Source organism: Podarcis bocagei (genome assembly GCF_964188305.1).
Source record: "Podarcis bocagei genome assembly, chromosome: 8".
Taxonomy (NCBI): domain Eukaryota; kingdom Metazoa; phylum Chordata; class Lepidosauria; order Squamata; family Lacertidae; genus Podarcis; species Podarcis bocagei.
In genome coordinates this window covers 659,953-678,617 of record NC_138133.1, presented here as the reverse complement: position 1 = coordinate 678,617, position 18,665 = coordinate 659,953, and the positions used below count along the sequence as shown (strand labels likewise).

General features: G+C 48.2%; 1 protein-coding gene across 1 annotated transcript in view; it reads left to right on the top strand.

Moving 5' to 3' along the window:
- OLFM4 (olfactomedin 4) overlaps positions 1–18,665 on the top strand; it is a 55,756-nt gene that overhangs the window by 30,750 nt on the left and 6,341 nt on the right. Inside the window, exons 4-5 of the mRNA XM_081206001.1 lie at positions 14,286–14,498; positions 15,429–15,582. Of these exons, the coding sequence (XP_081062127.1) occupies positions 14,286–14,498; positions 15,429–15,582 (367 nt within the window). The remainder of the gene's footprint in view (positions 1–14,285; positions 14,499–15,428; positions 15,583–18,665) is intronic.

Here is an 18,665-nt window from a genome sequence, read left to right as displayed (position 1 = left end):
CTTTTTTGACTAGGTTGTGCTAGGTTGGCAGGAGCAGGGACTGAGCAATGGGAGCTCACCCCGTCGCTGGGATTCAAACCGCCAACCTTCTGATCAGCAAGTCCTAGGCTCTCTGGTTTAACACACAGCGCCACCCGCGTCCCATACATACATACATACATTTCAGTTTTAAAAAAAATATTTTGACAGCAATTTCACGTTTGAGTCATTTAAGATCTCTTGGGTGGATAACATCCAGACTTGCAGATTTTTAAAGGTTTTTCTCTCTCAATAAGATCTAGAACTTTGTCTCTTGTAACCACTATTTGTTCCTCAGACTGAAAGTTTATTCAGGCACAGAGATCTGTGCTATAGGCTTTTCTATGAAGATAGATGCAAGTGATTCATTCAGCTTCTCTGCCATCTCCTTCTCTTGTTTAGCACACCTTTGATTTCCTTGTCACCCAAAGGTCCACCTCTCTAACTGTGGGATGGGATTTAATAGGCAGGAGAGAATCATAGAATCATAGAATCATAGAATCATAGAGTTGGAAGAGACCACAAGGGCCATCGAGTCCAACCCCCTGCCAAGCAGGAAACACCATCAGAGCACTCCTGACATATGGTTGTCAAGCCTCTGCTTAAAGACCTCCAAAGTAGGAGACTCCACCACACTCCTTGGCAGCAAATTCCACTGTTGAACAGCTCTTACTGTCAGGAAGTTCTTCCTAATGTTTAGGTGGAATCTTCTTTCTTGTAGTTTGGATCCATTGCTCCGTGTCCGCTTCTCTGGAGCAGCAGAAAACAACCTTTCTCCCTCCTCTATGTGACATCCTTTTATATATTTGAACATGGCTATCATATCACCCCTTAACCTCCTCTTCTCCAGGCTAAACATGCCCAGCTCCCTTAGCCGTTCCTCATAAGGCATCGTTTCCAGGCCTTTGACCATTTTGGTTGCCCTCCTCTGGACACGTTCCAGAGGATATATTAATTGCAATTTATTCCTCCAGGGCCCATGTATGAGGGTTGAACATACATTTAAAATATGGGCCTGAATAAAGTTTAAAATCCCATCCTGAACAGAAAAATTAGAAGTATAGGAATTAGGCTGTGAAGGCTTTCTCACCTGACTTCACAAAGAATCAGACAACAGACTGAGAATTGCATAATCATAGAATTGTAGAGGGTCATCTATTCCAGCAGTGACAGATTTCTTGCAGAAGTTAAGAAGGGATGGTCAAGGACTAAAATCAGCCATTTGGTTCATTCTTAATGGGGTCCCACTTGTAGGACTACAAAAATAATTTAACAACCTACATGAATAATTTTGATAGGAACTTTTTAAAAATCATTTTAATCATTTGTGCTTACTAGCGAATTATCTTGAGCTATTCAGCAAAATTACAGAAAAAGTCGTCTTCCCAGTTGAAAGCTGTTTAAGGATAGTTTTAAACAATGAAATTTCTGAAACCAAACAGTTTTGTTCTCCTGTGGAGCACTATGCGATTAAGGTTATGGTAGCTGGAAAAAGAAACCCCCCCAGCCCTGCCCCAAACCTTTGTGGCTCCGCAGTCCAGCTGGACAATTCAGCCTAGCAGGGCAACAAACCCTCAAGCTAGATGCAGAGCGACACATCCTCTGACATAATCTTGGCAGATAACAGATCGGGTCAGACATGAAAACAAAGCTTTTCTACAGGGGTGTTAAAGATACTCACTTATTTATGAGAATTGTTTATACAGGAAAAATAAAGAGCTTTTTGAGGCTTCTGTTTCATAGTTGAGGTCATTTGGTAAAGACATAAAATAAATGCAACCTCATTTGTTATTGTTCTATATAAAAACATTATTCAAGCCATCACCTTTCTTATTATTTCCAGCAGCAAATGATTGATGGATCTTGTAAATGCATAACTGTTCTTGAAAATGGCTAGGTGCCCCAGGCACTACACTTCCAAGCATCTGTTTGAGACATGCTTATATTGCACCGTTATGTCCTCTTGTAATCTCACACTGGAATCACAATGCTGAGGATTTCTTTTACACAGTCAATCATCCTGACATGAAAACCTATTAAATATCACAGTCTGGAGGATTAACTAGAGGGTGACATGATCCGAAAAAACCCGTATGGCTTTGGATTGTTCACCACATGTACTCAGCTAACAGAACTGTACAAATCATACGTTTGGTGATAAGCTAAATCTAAACATTGTTCATTTTTACTTTTTACTTTTTCCTATGATGTTCCCATACACCCTGAGTTCACATTCTTCCAGGTTTCATTCCCCTAACCCTCCTGAAAATTCAACCAGCCCCACTCCCTAATTGCTGTTCTGTGAAGGCCTATTCAGTTCCACATACTTTGCAGGAATCTCAGCAACCAACTTGAACTGGGTGGTTCAAACTTCTTCCCTTCCCTGTGATAGGTGATGCCATGATAGTTAACTGGTGTGAAATAAAAGGAAGGCTGTAATGCAGATCATGTGTCCTATACATCCATTTCGTTTGTAGTTACAGGCAGGGACTCTTGGGGTTCTCTGCCTTGTCCCAGGGGCATCTGGTTCTGAGAATGGGACTTTACCATAGAATCATAGAATCATAGAATCATAGAGTTGGAAGAGACCACAAGGGCCATCGAGTCCAACCCCCTGCCAAGCAGGAAACACCATCAGAGCACTCCTGACATATGGTTGTCAAGCCTCTGCTTAAAGACCTCCAAAGTTGGAGACTCCACCACACTCCTTGGCAGCAAATTCCACTGTCGAACAGCTCTTACTGTCAGGAAGTTCTTCCGAATGTTTAGGTGGAATCTTCTTTCTTGTAGTTTGAATCCATTGCTCCGTGTCCGCTTCTCTTGAGCAGCAGAAAACAACCTTTCTCCCTCCTCTATGTGACATCCTTTTATATATTTGAACATGGCTATCATATCACCCCTTAACCTCCTCTTCTCCAGGCTAAACATGCCCAGCTCCCTTAGCCGTTCCTCATAAGGCATCGTTTCCAGGCCTTTGACCATTTTGGTTGCCCTCCTCTGGACACGTTCCAGTTTGTCAGTGTCCTTCTTGAACTGTGGTGCCCAGAACTGGACACAGTACTCCAGGTGAGGTCTGACCAGAGCAGAATACAGTGGCACTATTACTTCCCTTGATCTAGATGCTATACTCCTATTGATGCAGCCCAGAATTGCATTGGCTTTTTTAGCTGCCGCGTCACACTGTTGGCTCATGTCAAGTTTGTGGTCAACCAAGACTCCTAGATCCTTTTCACATGTACTGCTCTCAAGCCAGGTGTCCCCCATCTTGTATTTGTGCCTCTCATTTTTTTTGCCCAAGTGCAATACTTTACATTTCTCCCTGTTAAAATCCATCTTGTTTGTTTTGGCCCAGTTCTCTAATCTGTCAAGGTCGTTTTGAAGTGTGATCCTGTCCTCTGGGGTGTTAGCCACCCCTCCCAGTTTGGTGTCATCTGCAAATTTGATCAGGATGCCCTTGAGTCCATCATCCAAGTCGTTGATAAAGATGTTGAATAAGACCGGGCCCAAGACAGAACCCTGTGGCACCCCACTAGTCACTCTTCTCCAGGATGAAGAGGAACCATTGATGAGCACTCTTTGGGATCGGTCAGTCAGCCAGTTACAAATCCACTGAGTGGTAGCATAGTCAAGACCACATTTTACCAGTTTCTTTACAAGAATATCATGGGGCACCTTGTCAAATGCCTTGCTGAAATCAAGGTAGGCTACATCCACTGCATTCCCTTCATCTACCAGGCTTGTAATTCTGTCAAAAAACGAGATCAGGTTAGTCTGACATGACTTATTTTTCAGAAATCCATGCTGACTATTGGTGATCACAGCATTCCTTTCTAGGTGCGCACAGACTGTTTGCTTAATGATCTGCTCCAGAATCTTCCCTGGTATTGATGTCAGACTGACTGGGCGGTAATTATTTGGGTCCTCTCTTTTCCCCTTTTTGAAAATAGGGACAACATTTGCCCTCCTCCAGTCTGCCGGGACTTCGCCTGTTCTCCAGGAATTCTCAAAGATGATTGCCAGTGGTTCTGAGATCACATCTGCCAGTTCTTTTAATACTCTTGGATGCAGTTCATCTGGCCCTGGAGACTTGAATACATCTAAACTGGCCAAGTATTCTTGTACTATCTCCTTAGTTATTCTGGGCTGTGTTTCCTTTGCTGAATCATTTGCTCCAAATTCTTCAGGTCGGGCATTGTTTTCCTTATCGGAGAAGACTGAGGCAAAGAAGGCATTGAGAAGTTCAGCCCTTTCTGTGTCCCCTGTTTGCATTTCACCATCTTCTCCTCTGAGTGACCCCACTGTTTCTTTGTTCTTCCTTTTGCTACGAACATACCCATAGAAGCCTTTTTTGTTGCTTTTAACCTCTCTAGCAAGCCTGAGTTCATTCTGTGCTTTAGCTTTTCTGACTTTGTGTCTACACGTGCTGGCTATTTGTTTGAATTCCTCTTTGGTGGTTTCCCCCCTTTTCCATTTTTTGTACACATCCTTTTTTAATCTTAACTCAGTTAAAAGTTCTTTAGATAGCCACCCTGGCTTCTTTTGGCACCTTTCATGTTTCCGTCTCATTGGTATTGCCTGATGTTGTGCTTTTACTAGCTCCCTCTTAACAAACTCCCAGCCATCATGAACTCCCTTTCCTTTTAGTATTACTGTCCATGGGATCCCACCCAGCACTTCCCTAAGTTTTATGAAGTCAGCTTTCTTAAAGTCAAGAAATTGAGTCCTAGTATGCTTGGCTGCTCCTTTCCGTTGTATAGTAAACTTCAGAAGAGCATGATCACTCGCGCCTAATGATCCTTCCACTTCTACCCCACTAACCAGATCATCAACATTGGTTAGGACCAGATCTAAAATGGATGTTCCTCTTGTTGCTTCTCCCACTTTCTGGACAATGAAGTTGTCTGCAAGGCCAGTGAGGAATCTGTTTGACCTTATGCTCTTGGCTGAGTTTGACATCCAACAAATATCCGGGTAATTGAAGTCCCCCATTACTACTATCTCCCTTCCTTTTGCATGCTTGGCCATCTGTTCCAGCAAGGCATCATCTATGTCCTCCGTTTGGTTTGGGGATCTATAGTAAACTCCCACAATGAGGTCCCTGTTATTCTTCTCTCCCTTAATTTTGACCCAAATGCTCTCACTTTGGCTTTGAGGTTCTGAATCTTGGATCTCTTCACAGGTATACACATCCCTGACATATAACGCCACTCCTCCTCCTTTCTTGTCTGGTCTGTTTCTCTGAAATAGATTGTATCCCCCAATTATTACATTCCAATCATGGGACTTATCCCACCAGGTTTCAGTGATGCCTATTATGTCATATTTAGTTTGCTGTACCAAGAGCTCAAGCTCATCTTGTTTATTTCCCATGCTTTGCGCATTAGTGTACAGACATTGAAGTCCATTAATCATTCCCCCGTGTCTCTTATTTAAGGATTTTTTCCTCCCACCACTAGGTCTGCGTGCTGTTTGCTCCATTTGGTCTATGACATTTGGATGATCATCTTCATCAATTGATAGGCTCCTACCTTCAGGAGCACTGTCTCCCTCCCCCACATTGGTCAGTTTAAAGCCCTCCTGATGAGGTTTCTGAGATTTTTGGCAAAAACATTTCTCCCAACCGTTGTGAGGTGCAGCCCATCGCTTGCCAGAAGTCCATCTTCAAGAAACTGCAGTCCGTGATCTAAGAATCCAAACCGTTCCTGTTTACACCATCTGCGAAGCCAGCTGTTCACTTCCACTATTTTTCCCTCTCTCCCTGGGCCACGTCGTTCAACTGGGAGGAGAGATGAGATGACAATTTGTGCATTTAGTTGCTTCAATTTCCTGCCGAGAGCCTCGTAGTCTCTTTTGATCTTCTGGAGGCTATTGCTTGCAGTGTCATTGGTTCCCACATGAACCAAGAGGAAGGGGTATTTGTCAGTGGGTTTTATGATTCCTTGCAGTCGTTCAGTTACATCTTGGATCTTAGCCCCGGGGAGACAGCACACTTCCCGAGACATCTTGTCAGGCCCACAGATCACTGCTTCTGTTCCCCTCAGTATGGAATCCCCTATCACCACTACACGCCTCCTCTTAGGTTTGGTCGGGGTTCTTCCATGAGCTGTCCGTTCCAAGGTCGCCTGCACATTCCCTGAGGACTGACTTTGCTGCTCGTCTTCATTTACCTGATCGACTGAAATGAGGGAGAGATCCTCAAATGGAGTCTGCTCTTCGTCTTCCATGCTAGGGGAGAGGACCTCAAAGCGATTGTGTATTTCTAAACAATCAGAGCGAACCCTGGATCTCCTACTTCTTTGAGTCACGTTTCTCCATATATCTGGCTCCTGTGTTGGTGAACTAGCCTCCTTCTCAGGGGAGTCCCCTGTCTCCTCTTTGATGGAGACGGTGTGGTCTGTTGCTTCCAAGAAGAGCTCCAGCTCTCTAATTCTTTGAAGCGTAGCTACACGTTCCTCCAGTTGCTGGACTTTGTCTTTTAAGAGTGCAATCAACATGCAATTGCTGCAGGTAAAGCTGCCTGCAACCTTTGGCAAGATGGCAAACATTGCGCAGGAACCGCAGGCGACAGCAGCTGTTCCCTCCCCCTCCATCTTGAGAATGTGCCGTTGGGGGTGGCTACAGCGGTCCTCCATCATAAAAAGCGTGAAGACAGGACAAATAACTCCCCCCACAAAAAAACCCTATGTCTCCCCCAACAAACGTTTGACACTATCTCCCCTAAATCTAAAAGATGGAGCTGCCCTGCTACCTCTGATAAGCTCCTCCCACAGCTAATCACCTTCCTCAACAGAAACCCTGCCTCCTCTGACCTTTGCACAGGGAGAACAGCTAATCAGCCACAAAGAAACACAAACACACAAGAGAAAACCCTTTTTGCTCCTTCTTCAACTGCTTCCCTGCTGGCTCTGATAAGCTCCTCCCACAGCTAATCACCTTCCTCAACAGAAACCCTGCCCCCTCTGACCTTTGCACAGGGAGAACAGCTAATCAGCCACAAAGAAACACAAACACACAAGAGAACACCCTTTTTGCTCCTTCTTCAACTGCTTCCCTGCTGGCTCTGATAAGCTCCTCCCACAGCTAATCACCTTCCTCAACAGAAACCCTGCCCCCTCTGACCTTTGCACAGGGAGAACAGCTAATCAGCCACAAAGAAACAAACACACAAGAGAAAACCCTACCTAGTTAATTTCCATGGATACTCAGTACTCAGGCTTCCAAAACATCTTTAGCTATAGAAAGGAGCGTGTGTATGCAGTGTTGGCCCCTGCAATTGGTAAGGTAGGTAATCTATGTAAATGTATTTCTGCCTAAAAGCTCTTGTGATCGATGGCACTTGATTGATGAATTCACCAGATTTTTTTTAAAAGTATGTGTCAGAGCTGCTTCAAGATCCTAGCTCACAGAGGATCACGCTAGCCAGCGGTCATTAAGTAAAAGTCTTTATTGAATTACAGTTTCCATTCTCACGCTGCTGTCTGCAACTCTACGTCTACTAGCTAGATCGGCGAGGCTCCGTCTGAGTCTCCGCCCCGTGCGCACCAACTTAATATCCTCGCCTTGCTCCACCTTTTCCTCCTGACTGTCCTCCTCTGGGTCCCTCTACCCCCCGGGGCTTCTTCCTTCCGGGATTCTTCTGACGCTGACCCGGACCCTTCTGCCTCCTTGCGCCGGGCTTTAGGACCCGGTTCCCTTTCGGGGCTGCTCACTGCGCCGCCTTCCTCTGCATTTGAACTTGGCGCGCGCGCCCAACCTTCCACTTTCCTCTTAACCGTTTCTTCGCTCCCCGATGGAGGTGTGGCCACTCCTGACTCATGCCCTCCCTCCTGTGGTGAGCTGCCAGCGCTTCCCCCCTGGCTCCTTTCCTCTTCCCTGCTTCCTGGCGGTGACGCTGGTCCCGATTTCCAGCTGCTCCCCTCTGAGTCTCCTCTGGCTCTATCTTCCTGGGGTGCCTCCCTAGACTCCCCCCTTGCCCTGGCCACTGGTGCTCCTTTCTGTGAATCCTCTGATTCACTGGAAAGACTGGGAGATCTCGGGTCGTCGTCATCACTCATCCTTTCCTCTGTCTCCTCCCCTTCGCTCTCTGTTTCCTCCCTTGCCCGTGCCTCTGCACCTAAACCCCTGACATCCATCCCCCCCTCGAAGCCCCCCAGTCCCCCCTCCCCTCCTTCCGGTGCTGGAACTGGGGGCTGCTGTTGCAAAGGGACGAACGTCGGATATCGGTCGCTTCCCGTGGCAGGCCTCCAGCGGAACTCTTCCAGGTCTTCCTCTCTGCTCTCGTTGACGACAGTCACCTCCTCTTCCATCTCTGTGCCGCCGTGCTCGAAACCAGGGTCGTCCCCGAAAATGTCCATGTCCGTCTCTCCCGCACTACCTCCAGGCGGCGTTGCTCGGCCGGAACAGTCCAGCCACTTCCTGCGGAACTGCTCCTCCGGCCTATCGTCCCACCAATACGAGGGTTCTGAGACAGATCCCGAGGGTGACCCCTCCGGGGAACGGACGTCTCGTGTTGGTTCCTCGTCCGAGTCGAACCCCCTGAACGTGCTGTCCGAAAGCGTGGGCGTGAAAAGCCAGTCGTCGAAAAAGTCTGCTGGCATCGGTCTATGTGGGAAGAGGGCATGAAACTCGTCTTTGAGCAGAGGTTCGTCTAAAGCGTAGCCCGGCACCCAGCTGTTCGCACTGGCCGGGGTGCCCTCCCTGGCGAGAAAGTATTCTACTCCCTCTTCCCCCCATCTGGAGTCCAAAATCTCCGTGACTTCGTTGATGCGCTCCTCCTGTGCCACTCCCGCGTGCCCCGTTCCTTCTCTGAGCGGACTCGGCGCCGTTCCGGGTTCCTGGAACCTGTGCGGTGCCTTGTAGGGAGTGAGCACCGATCTGTGGAACACCGGATGCATTCTGGAACCCTCCGGAAGCGCCAGCCTGAAAGCCACCGGGTTGACCTGCTCTTCGACTTGGTAGGGCCCCAGTTGTTTATGCCCTAGTTTCTTCTTGGCCAACGACCTGGCCGGCACTGCGTGGGCTGCTAACCAGACCCAGTCTCCCACGTGGAGCTCTTCGCCAACCCTTCTGTGTTTGTCCGCTTGTACCTTGTATGCGTGTTTAGCCAGCTCCAGGTGGCGCCGCAGCTGATCGTGGACTTCCTGCAGCTCCGACGCGAACGCATCTGCTGACTGCGGCTCCTCTTCTCCCCTGCATTCCAGTCCCGGAAAGGTTCTAGGGTGCCGCCCGTTGTTGGCGAAGAACGGCGTGACGCCCGTGGATACGTGCTTCGTGTTGTTGTAGGCAAACTCTGCAAGCGGCAGGTAATCCACCCACGTCGCAGGCTGTTGGTTTGCATAACATCTCAGGTACTGCTGCATGATGGCATTGGCTCGCTCCGCTTGCCCGTTGGTCTGCGGGTGTCTCGCCGACGCCAGATTGATCTTGACGTTCAGGAAGCCCATCAGTTTCTGCCAGAAGTTCGAGATGAACTGCCGCCCGCGGTCGGACAGAATAGACCGTGGCAGACCGTGAACCTTGAACACGTGGTCTATGAACAGTTTGGCGGTTTGCTCCGCCGTGGCCACCTTAGCACACGGAATGAAATGCGCCATCTTGGAGAACAGGTCCACCACCACCAACACTGCCGTCTTGCCCCTTGAGCTGGGCAGATCCGTGACAAAGTCCAGAGCCACCCTTTCCCAAGGTTCGACCGGAGTTTGCAGCGGCTCCAACAGTCCAGCCGGCGGTTTGTGCACCGGCTTTGCCCTCTGGCAGGTGTCACACCTCGCTACGTAGTCTGCGACCTCCCCTCTCATTCCAGGCCACCAGAAATCCCTGGCTACTAATTCCACCGTCTTCTCCTTGCCAAAGTGCCCGGCAGTGGGTGCGTCGTGCAGCTGCTGTAGCACCTTGGCTCGAAGTTCGTCACCCGGCACGTAGATGGCCCCTTTACGGATGAGCAAGCCATCTCGTAGCTGGAAACCGTCGGCCGCTGCCTTGCCCCCTCGCACCTCTGCCATCTTCGTTTGTGCGAAGGAGTCCCCCTGCAACGCTCGCCGCACCGCCTCTAGGTCCACGGTCGCCGCGGCGCACGCCCACACTGTCGGTGCAAAGATGTGCATGGCGGCCGCTGGTGTCGCGTCCTCCAGATACTGTGGCTTGCGGGAGAGAGTGTCTGCCATGATGTTGGTGTCCCCCGGGACATACTCTATTCGGAAGTCGAAGTCCGCAAAGAACTCAGCCCAACGTATCTGCCTCTGGTTCAGGAACTGTGCTGTGCGCCAGTGTTCCAGATTCTTGTGGTCCGTGCAAACCTGCACCGTGTGCTTGGCACCGATCAGAAAGTGCCTCCACGCCTTGAACGCTGCATGAATGGCCAGCAACTCCCTGTCCCAGATGGTGTAGTTCTGCTCGGACTTGCTGAGCTTCCTGGAGTAAAACGCTCCCGGCCGCCACACGCCCCGCGGGTCCTTCTGCAGCAGGACCGCCCCCACTGCTCTGTCCGAAGCGTCTGTCTCCACCCTCATCGGCCTGCTGGGGTTGACATGAAGCAACTGCTCTTCCGACGCGAAGAGACGCTTGAGGGCCTGAAAGGACTGCTCCGCCTGCTCAGTCCAGATGAACTTCTTCTTCTTGGAGCTAAGAGTGTCAGTGATGGCCGCCGTCTGCATCGCGAAGCCCTTGATAAACTTGCGATAGAAGTTCGCAAAGCCGACAAACCGTTGGACCTCCTTCCGGTTGCGTGGGCTCTTCCAATCCAACACTGCTCGAACCTTGGCGCTGTCCATGGCGAGCCCCTTGGCAGACAGCTTGTAGCCCAGAAAATCCACCTCCGGCACGTCAAATTGGCACTTCTCCAGCTTGGCGTAGAGCCTGTGTTGCTTTAGCCTGCCCAGCACTTCCTTGACGTGCTTGTCATGTTCTTGCTGCGACTCCGAAAAGATCAGGATGTCATCCAAGAAACAGACGCACGTCTTGTAGAGCAGTCCCGCCAACACGTGATGCATAAATGCTTGAAAAACGTGAGCGCCATTTTGCAGTCCAAAAGGCATAACTCTGTATTCGTAGGTACCCAGTGGCGTGAACATGGCTGTCTTCCACTCATCACCTTCCCGCATGCGAATGAGGTTGTACGCCCCCCGCAGGTCCAACTTGGTGAACACCTTTCCCTTCCGTACCTTCGCCAGGAGGTCGTCGATGCGGGGCATGGGGAAGTCCGACGGCTTGGTCACACTGTTCAAAATCCTGTAATCCACTACGAGTCTTTTTTGGGGCGTGTCTCGCTTCTTAACAAAGAATACAGGACTGCCCCCCACTGCCTTAGACTCCCGGATGAAACCGCGCTCCAAATTATGATCGATGAAGTCTTTGAGTTCCTGCAGTTCGTCCTCAGACATGGAATACAGCTTCCCTTTAGGCAGCGCCGCCCCCGGCAGCAGGTCAATTTTGCAGTCATATGGTCTGTGAGGGGGTAGCTTGTCCGCCTCCTTCTCGCAGAAAACTTCCAGAAATTCTGCGTACTTGTGGGGAATCGCTTGCAGCGTGCCTATCAGCAGCTGTGACTCCTCTTCCTCTCCTTCCTGCCTGGGTACGATGCAGTGTTCAGCACAAAAGGAAGAGCCGAAGACCAACTGCCTCTGGAACCAAGCCATCGTTGGGCTGTGCTTGTCCAGCCAACTCATACCCAATACAATGGGCGTGTCAGACAGTTGAGTGACGTTGAAGCTGATGACTTCCCTGTGATTCCCAAGTCGCATCACCATTGGTGGCGTCTGCTTCACCACTTGCCCCCCTAGCAGCTCCCTGCCATCCACCGTGACAACCTGCAGGGGCAGTGTGGCCGGCAGCAACTGCACAGCGTGCCTGTCGACAAATTCCTGCCCTATAAAGTCCGCGTTGCTGCCGGAGTCGATGGTGATTGGCACGTCCATGGTGATTCCATTGGGCAGCTGGAGAGATGCTGTGAGCCTCACTACTGGTTTGGGCGGGAGGGGGTTCACTGGCTGTAAAATTTCTGGGGACTGCGTCACTAACACGTCTGGCTGGGCCCCAGTGCCTCTTCCTCCAGCCAGACATCGTCGTTTCCCTGCTGTGGTCCTCCCTGCTGCGTTGCTGCAGTCACCATTGCTGAGGCTGCAGTAAGCTTGTGGGGCCTCTGGGGACACTCTCTCGCCATATGCCCTGGCTGCTCACAGACGTAACACTTCCTGGTCCCTCTAGGAGGCTTCGCCTTCACTGCTGCCGGTGCTAGGGCTCTGGTTGCTGACTGAGCCCTTGCACCTCCAACCTCCATAGGTTCGGCTCCTCCTCCTGGCGGAGGCGTGGATTGCGCCCGCGCTGCTTCTCTGGGAAAGAAGGAGGGGCCCCCGGCTGGTTCGCGCCCTCCACGTCCTTCGTCCTTGCTCCACGGACGTCCTTCCAGCCTCACCCCCACGGCCAGTGCCCTCTGAACGACCTCCTGGGTGGTTCGGGGTCTCTCCCCCCTCGCTATCTCATCTTTAATCGAGTTGTGCAGTCCCTCCCAAAAGAGGTCTCTTACAGGAGCCGAATCTCTGTCCCATTCCAGGGCGCTGACCAAGGCGAAAAAGCGGGCATGATACTGTCTGACGCTGGCCCTCCCTTGTCTCAGCCCATGCACCTCCTTCCGTGCAAGATCAATGTCAATACTTGATAAGAAACACCCATCCATCGCTTTAATAAAGGCATCCGCATTCTGGAGCGCCGGATCGTTATCTCTCCATAAATTGCGCAACCATGCTTTCGCCTCCCCATGCAGATGGGACATGATGAACCCCACTCTCTCCTGTTCATCTCTAAAGTCTTTATGCAACAGTTGCAGTGCGCACAGTACGTCGGCTCTAAAGTTGGGATACTGTTGCAGGTTCCCATCGAAGTGAGAGAGCAGCCCGCCTGTCCGTCTCGCCAACCCAATTCCCTCCTGCCGGGGTGGTTGCTTTGCCAGTACGTCTAACCTGACCTGGAGATCCCTGCAGGCGGCAGCTGCCTCGTCCTCTCTCTTCCTGGATGCGAGAACCTCGGCGTTCAGTTGTGCCACTGCTTTTCTGAGGTCCTCTATCTGCTGCTCAGCCGTCATGTCTCCTGCCGTTCGTGAGCTCGCTAGTGGGCGCCTGTTTCTCTCCCCTCCTCGAGGCTGCAGATGCCCACAATGTAGAGACGGAGCCTACTGTCAGAGCTGCTTCAAGATCCTAGCTCACAGAGGATCACGCTAGCCAGCGGTCATTAAGTAAAAGTCTTTATTGAATTACAGTTTCCATTCTCACGCTGCTGTCTGCAACTCTACGTCTACTAGCTAGATCGGCGAGGCTCCGTCTGAGTCTCCGCCCCGTGCGCACCAACTTAATATCCTCGCCTTGCTCCACCTTTTCCTCCTGACTGTCCTCCTCTGGGTCCCTCTACCCCCCGGGGCTTCTTCCTTCCGGGATTCTTCTGACGCTGACCCGGACCCTTCTGCCTCCTTGCGCCGGGCTTTAGGACCCGGTTCCCTTTCGGGGCTGCTCACTGCGCCGCCTTCCTCTGCATTTGAACTTGGCGCGCGCGCCCAACCTTCCACTTTCCTCTTAACCGTTTCTTCGCTCCCCGATGGAGGTGTGGCCACTCCTGACTCATGCCCTCCCTCCTGTGGTGAGCTGCCAGCGCTTCCCCCCTGGCTCCTTTCCTCTTCCCTGCTTCCTGGCGGTGACGCTGGTCCCGATTTCCAGCTGCTCCCCTCTGAGTCTCCTCTGGCTCTATCTTCCTGGGGTGCCTCCCTAGACTCCCCCCTTGCCCTGGCCACTGGTGCTCCTTTCTGTGAATCCTCTGATTCACTGGAAAGACTGGGAGATCTCGGGTCGTCGTCATCACTCATCCTTTCCTCTGTCTCCTCCCCTTCGCTCTCTGTTTCCTCCCTTGCCCGTGCCTCTGCACCTAAACCCCTGACAGTATGGATAAGGATCATCTATGTCATTCTGTCACAATTGGAGGCACTTTTCTGTTGAACTCAATAAAAATTAAAACCCACTGAGAAAAATGTAGCTGAACAGTGATTACACTTTCCCTATCCTGCAGACATTCTTCTTTATCTATGTCATTTATCTGTAATCTTTGTCTTTATTTTTAGACCAGAATCCACAGCAATGTTATATAAGCTTCTGTGCTCAGTGGTACCCAAGTAATCATATTTTGATCTTGGCGAGATTACAGAGGTGCAGTGGGGCAAAACTTATCTTTTTAAAAGGTATCTTAAATACATTTTCTAAAATGGAATACATTCCTGTGTATATGTATAGATTACCAAGTACACCAAAGAAATTGCAATGTATGAAAAAAAGATTGTAAACCTAACCATCAAGATTGAGCGCATGGAGAAGATGAGCGTTTCTTACACTGAACTGGACTTCCAACTGATGAAACTGGAAATCAGTGAAATGGAGAGGCTAGTCACACAGCTGAAAAGTACACTAATGGGAAGCAATGTGATTGTTGAGCAGCTGTATGGAGAGGTATGCTAAAAGCTTTGTTAAGATCCACAGTTTCTCCTGATAAAATCTCCAGTAGCTTTAATATGATTCTCCTGAAATTATGCACATATAGCCAAAGGTAGAAATTATTCCCTCCTTTCCTAGCCAGTTTACACAAGGACTGGAAAATATGGCTGGTTCATGAATAAGAGAATAGTGTCAAGGATGAAACAGTGGGGCTGGAATAAGGGTCAAGAGTAAGGGGGAGAAGGATCCAGGCCCTAAGGAGGAAATGGGAGCTATGTGGTCCAGAATAATTACCATGGACCAATCAAAAGCTCCACAAGTAGCCTGCTCTGTAAAAAAATTTAGTAACTATTCCCACACTGAGCACTGAAAAGAATTCATAAATTTGCATCCAATCGCTCACTCATTTTGTTCAAGGCACTTCACAGTAAAAGAACAAAACCACGCACACAAAACAAAACAGGAAGTTAAAGCAAATTAGTAACCTTATCCTAAGCTATTTGCAAAAGCCAAAAGATTTCTATGTGACACTGAGCACCTGTCATACATCTATCTACATTAATGGTGATGGCATAACATTTATTGTTAGAAATGCACAATTTCTAATTACAGTGGTACCTCAGGTTACATACGCTTCAGGTTGCAGACTCCGCAAACCCAGAAATAGTATCTTGGGTTAAGAACTTTGCTTCAGGATGAGAACAGAAATTGCACAGCGGCAGCCCAGCAGCAGCGGGAGGCCCCATTAGCTAAAGTGGTACCTCAGGTTAAGAACAGTTTCAGGTTAAGAACGGACCTCCGGAATGAATTAAGTACTTAACCCAAGGTACCACTGTACTTACTGCACTCTTGGTAACATCCTTTATTAAAATATCAGCAAAAAATGAGTTTGCAAAACAAACTTGAGCATAACCAAAAGTCACTCCTACCATTTTATGTGCCTAGATTAAGAATTTGAGTCTTATGGTGAATGAACTGGAATCGCTGGATAAGCATAACATCCTTGCAGTCCGCCGAGAAATTCTGGCTCTAAAGAATAAATTGCAAGAATGTGAAGCGAATACAAACCAGAGCACCACCAGCCACTACATCCCTCCTGGTAAGTATTTGTTTTGTTAGATGATGGAACCTATGTTGCAGAAGTATATTTTCATATTTTCCATTCTTGGAGGGCAGGGTAAATAATTAGATCTGAGGCTTCTTTCCTGAAAACTTTTCATTTTGTTACATATATTGTGAATGAATTATCTTTAGTATTCATTTGCCCAGCCCTCAGCATGTCACACTGTGGCCATTTTCATCCTTCCTTGCAGTGAATGAGAAAAAGAGCAGAGAGGAGGAGGACCAGGCAATTAATGGAGAAATTCTTCATTTTGCAATGAAACAGGGATTAAAATGCTTCTGAAAGTAAATAAGTAAATAATATCCTAACCAACCAGAAGTAAGCCCTTTTGAACTCTAAAAGGAAAGGGGAGGCCTCAATTTCAGCAGCACCTTGTAAGGTTTGGGACTTCAAAACACCTGGCACTGGATGGCATGGTGACATCATGTGATTGACAGTGGGTGGCCTTTCCCACCTATCAAATTTGGCCTGCAACACCAATCCTGATAATGATTAGGTTGTGGAGCCAAAGGCTCCCGACCCCTTAGATTGTTCCAGGTTGTGTGTGACTGCAACTCTAAAAAATACTGAGACATGACTTGGTACCTAAATGAAGCCACATGGTAAAATGCGCAGAAAAATGCTGGAATAAAACACTTCCCCACTGGTCAAAAGTACCAAGAACGGTCAAAATTTTGACTTCAATTTATTAAGCAGATTGCTTGCAAGGTTCCTGAATGAGTCTCCCACCCTACCCAACCCGTTGAGCTTTAGCTCAATGACTCTTACCACATTCCAGAATGGCTCCTAATTTTGGAGGCGGGGGACCTTTGTCAGAGGTAGCAAGATTTAGTGATAACTCACTGATGCCAGAATTTAATACATTCAAGTTATCTACATAACATAATGGAGGATCTTGTTAATCTTTCTGCAGTGACTCTCTTCTGAAACTTCCTTTGTGATCTCCTGCTCATCATAACCTTGGGAAATACATTTCCTGCACTATCAGTATGCTTGCAGTATGCTAATGAAATGGGCCATAGGGGAAATCAGTCTCAGATAATCACCATGGCAAAGTGTAGAAGACACTTCAATGACCACAGATTAACCATCAGGTAGTGTAGTGGCTTCTGTTATGCTCTTGGACGGCTCCCTTCATCTCAGTTGGGCTTATTCAGAAAATCTTCTGGTGAACAGCACACCATTCTGCTGAACTATCTGTGCTGCCATTTTCACAGGACCCAGGATTTGCCCTCTGAGTAGGCGGCTGCTGCCCATTCCCTGGTGATGGGACAGTCTCTGGTACTTTACATTCTTGCGGGGACCTGTGACCCTCCAGTGTTGTTGGGCTGCAGCCACCATTGTCCTAACGTGCGTGTTCAGTGGCTAGAGAGGATGGGATTTGTAGTCTAATAATATCTAGAGGCCCACAGGAAACAGTCCCTGGATTATAAGGTACAAAGTGGGTCAGGAAAAAAGTTACGTGTTTTGTATGAAGGGCAATTCATCTCAGAAAGATCTTATTATTTTTGTTCACCACATGCTTCTGTTTCCTTGCTAGAAGGATAAATGAAGTGATGGAAGACAAAGTTTCATTGTTCAAAAAACCTTCTTGAACTTACTTGCCTTTCAGGCAGCAGCTGCATTTTCTCTCTGAAGGATGAGGAACCCTTTTGTCTGTCAGGTCAAGTGGGGCTGGGGAGAGAGAGATTTAAAACATACACACATACACAAAAGATCTGAAACAACACCTCTGAAGCCCAGAAAGGGCATTACTCTCCTTCAAGAAACAGCTAAAAAACTTTGAATTTTGGGTCACACAGTTGTGTGTGCAGGAGGAGAGGCTCTATGCTTTTTGCACTAGTCATTTTCCCACACACAAAAATCTCTCCCACTAGGTGTATTTTCATCCTTTTTGGGGGCGTTGCTGGATGAGCTTTCACAATAAATATACATCTGTATGGGGGAAAGCAGTCAGAGTAAGTCTGAATAAAAGAAACTAGTCTGCCACTAATTTGTTTAAAATTACTGCCTTCCACAACAAGGCTACTTTTCCATATTATTTTAAAACAAGGCTGTTGGAGGTTTATTGTTACCTACATTTGCATGTAATCTCTAATTTGCCCCTGACTTGACTGCAACACCCAGTCAGCTGGGGAGCAGGAGGACCCTGTAATTTCCCTTACTTTCTAAGTGGGTGGGGGCTTTGTGGGTTTACAGCTTCCTTGCACTCATTGAAGCAGGTGAGAGCAGATAGTTAAGTACATTCTCCCAGCAAACTTAGCTCCATGTGTATATCTGCCAGCCCATTTGGCTTCCATTTGCTTTGGGTTCATCTTATATTTATAATGTTTGTATTAAACTGGGTGGTTTTTTTTGTCCTGATTCCAATGCTTTCCTTTTTCTCCTCTCTCTTTCCTTGATATTTTGTGGCGGGTGTGAAGAGTGCCTAGGAAATCCCAGAGCTGTCTAAGCTTATGAATCTAATGAGACTATACAAAGTTTAACGGCTATGGCAGAGCTTTAGAAAGTCACCTCGTGAGATGCTCTGTTGTAAAGCTTCTCTTGTGGCTGTGCTCAATAGAGTGGATTAGCCTAGTTTGCAGCAATGTTAAAACAAAATGTGTCCTCCATTTTGCTTGCAAATTTCTAACTCAATGCTCATTCCAAGGAAGAAAAAAGCATTTGGCATACTGTACTGAATTACACCCTCATTTTCTGAAGAACATTTTGGCAAATCATTGACATTTTCATCTGTTTAACAATTCTCCCCTCCAAAAATAGTCGTTTGTCTTATCTACACAATTATTTCACTGTAGATCATATTTGATATGCCTCTGACTTCTAGCATGGCCACTGACTACTGTAAACATGATTATAATGCCATGAACAAGTGCACCTGTTTCAAAAAAGGGAGCTGCTGCCTTGTAGGTGCATCTGCCCTCTTTACACATGCACACCTTATAGATAAGATGGCAGGGTATTATTTTTTCCTGTAGTGTTTTCTAATGCGAAAAAGTGTTTTATAAGTCTAATGTCATTTATACTTTCCTGTGAGACTGAGAAGTAACCAATGGTTG